Here is a 2,399-nt window from a genome sequence, read left to right on the forward strand (position 1 = left end):
CGGCTGGGCGGGCCCCGCGCCCCGCCCCGACACCCGCCAGCCTCACACGCGTGCGTGCGGCTGCCAGGCAGCCGGGGATATGGGAGCGCGCGTGCGGGGGGAATATAGGAGCATATAGGAACGAGCACAAGCGTGCAAGCAGGCCTGTGTGCGTGCAGGTGTGCCTGAGCGTGCCCAAGCGTGCGTGAGCATGCCCAAGCACATGTGAGCATGGGTGGACGTGCCTGCATATGTGTGAGGGTGCCCAAGTGTGCGTAAGCATGCATGAGCATGCACAGGTGTGTGCAAATATCTGCAAGCACGCCCGAGCGTGTCTGAGTGTGCCTGCACATGTGTGAGTGTGCCCAAGTGTGCATGAGTGCGTCTATGCTGGCATAAGGATGCCCAAACGTACATGAGCATGTACAAGCGTGCAGAAGCATGCCTAAGCATGCAGGAGTGTGCACGACTGTGTCCAAGGATGTGCAAGCGTGCCCAAGCATGATGAGCGTGTGTAAGCACACCCAAGCATGCACGAGCACCTCCAAGCATGCGTGAGTGTGCATGAGCGTGTGTGAGCATGTCCAAGTACGCATGAGTGCATCCAGGGGTGCACAAGCATGCATAAGCATCTACAAGCGTGCTTGAGCATGCTGGAGTGTGCCCAAGTGTGCATGAGCATGCCTTTGCATGTGCAAGCGTGCCTGAACACGCATGAGCGTGTGTGAGTGTGCCCAAGCATGCCTGAGTGTGTGCAAGCATGAGCACATCCAAGTGTGCACAAGTGTGTCCAACCATGCCTAAGCACATCCAAACGTGCACGAGCACGCACGAACGTGCTGAAGTGTGTGTGCACACGTGTGTGAGCACATCCAAGCATGTGTGAGCGTGCGGAAGCTTGCCTGAGTGTTCATGAGCATGTGCGAGCGTGCCCAAGTGCGTGTGAGCGCACCCAGGTATGCATGAGCATGAGAGCGCGCCCATGAGCGTGTCCAAGCACACCCAAGTGTGCATGAGTGTGCAAGTGTGCCCAAGCCCGTCTGAGTGTGCACAAGTGTGCCTGAGCACATACGAGTGCGTTCAAGCATGCCTGAGTGTGCAGCTGTGCCCAAGCGTGCCCAAGTGTGCCTGAACATGCGTGAGTGCACCAAGGAATGCACGAGCGTGTCCAACCATGCCTGAGCCTGCACAAGCGTGCCTGAGTGTGCGCAAATGCACTCAAGTGATTGTGGGTGCACCCAAGGACACGTGAGCGTATGAGCGTGCACAAGCATACCTGAGTGTGTGCAAGCGTGCCCAAGTGTTCCTGCACGTATGTGAGTGCACCTAAGCACGCATGAGAGTGTGCAAGCACACACTTGTGCAAGCACAAGTGTGCCCAGGCATGCCTGCATGTACGTGAGCGCACCCAAGAATGCATGGGCATGTGCAAGCACCAGCGTGCACAAGCATGCCCAAGCGTGCCTGCATGTATTGTGAGTACACCCAAGCGTGCAAAAGTGTGCGCAAGCGTGCCCAAATGCGCCCAAGTGTATGTGAGTGTGCCTGAAGAAATGCATGGATGTGTGCAAGCACAAGCGTTCCCAAGTGTGCCAGAGTGTACGCAAGCATCCCCAAACATGCCTGCATATATATGAGTGCACCCAAGCGTACACGTGCGTGTGCAAGCACAAGCGTGCCGGAGTGTTGTGCACAAGCGTGCCCGCATGTATGTGAGTGTACCCAAGCATGCATGGGTGTGTGCAAGCACAAGCGTGCCCAAGCGTATGTGAGCGTGCCCGAAGAAGCGTGTGGACGTGTGCAAGCACAAACGTGCCCAAGTGTGCCGGAGCATGCACAAGCGTGCCCAAGTGTTCTTGCCTGTACGTGAGTGCCGGCGCGAGCGTGTGCAAGCCCAAGTGTGCCTAAGTGTGCCGGAAGGACCGTGTGAGCACGCGGCAGCACAAGCGCGCCGAGCGAGCGCACTGGTGCCAGCCTGGGTGCCCACAGGCTGCCGCTCGGGGGTGGTGGAGGTGGAGCGCAGCGTGACGGTGGTGCTGGGCCAGGACGTGGTGCTGCCGTGCCGGTACCGGACACAGGAGCAGGAGCAGGTGGTGCAGGTGACCTGGCTGAAGCGGGGCCCGGCCGGGCAGAGCGCCGAGGTGGCCGTGCTCAACCGGCAGCACGGGGAGCACGTGCAGGAGCCCTACGCCGGGCGGGTGGTGCGGCCGGCCGGCGGGGGGCTGGAGGACGGGGCCATCGTCCTGAGGAACGCCGTGCAGGGGGACGAGGGCGACTACGAGTGTCACCTCATCACCTTCCCCCTGGGCAGCTTCGAGGGGCACCTCACCCTCAAGGTGCTGGGTGAGTGGGGCGGTGGGCAATGGGGCGGTGGGGAGGTGGGCAATGGGGTGGTGGGCAAGGGGCGGTGGGCATGGGGC

At 60.7% G+C, this 2,399-nt stretch overlaps 1 protein-coding gene across 1 annotated transcript in view; it reads left to right on the forward strand.

Moving 5' to 3' along the window:
• Positions 1-1,811: 1,811 nt before the first annotated feature.
• NECTIN4 (nectin cell adhesion molecule 4) overlaps positions 1,812-2,399 on the forward strand; it is a 6,506-nt gene continuing 5,918 nt past the window's right edge. The window contains exon 1 of the mRNA XM_009281246.1: positions 1,812-2,322. Within this exon, the coding sequence (XP_009279521.1) occupies positions 1,812-2,322 (511 nt within the window). The remainder of the gene's footprint in view (positions 2,323-2,399) is intronic.

The sequence above is a fragment of the Aptenodytes forsteri genome, unplaced genomic scaffold (assembly GCF_000699145.1).
Source record: "Aptenodytes forsteri isolate BGI_AS27 unplaced genomic scaffold, ASM69914v1 Scaffold276, whole genome shotgun sequence".
NCBI lineage: Eukaryota > Metazoa > Chordata > Aves > Sphenisciformes > Spheniscidae > Aptenodytes > Aptenodytes forsteri.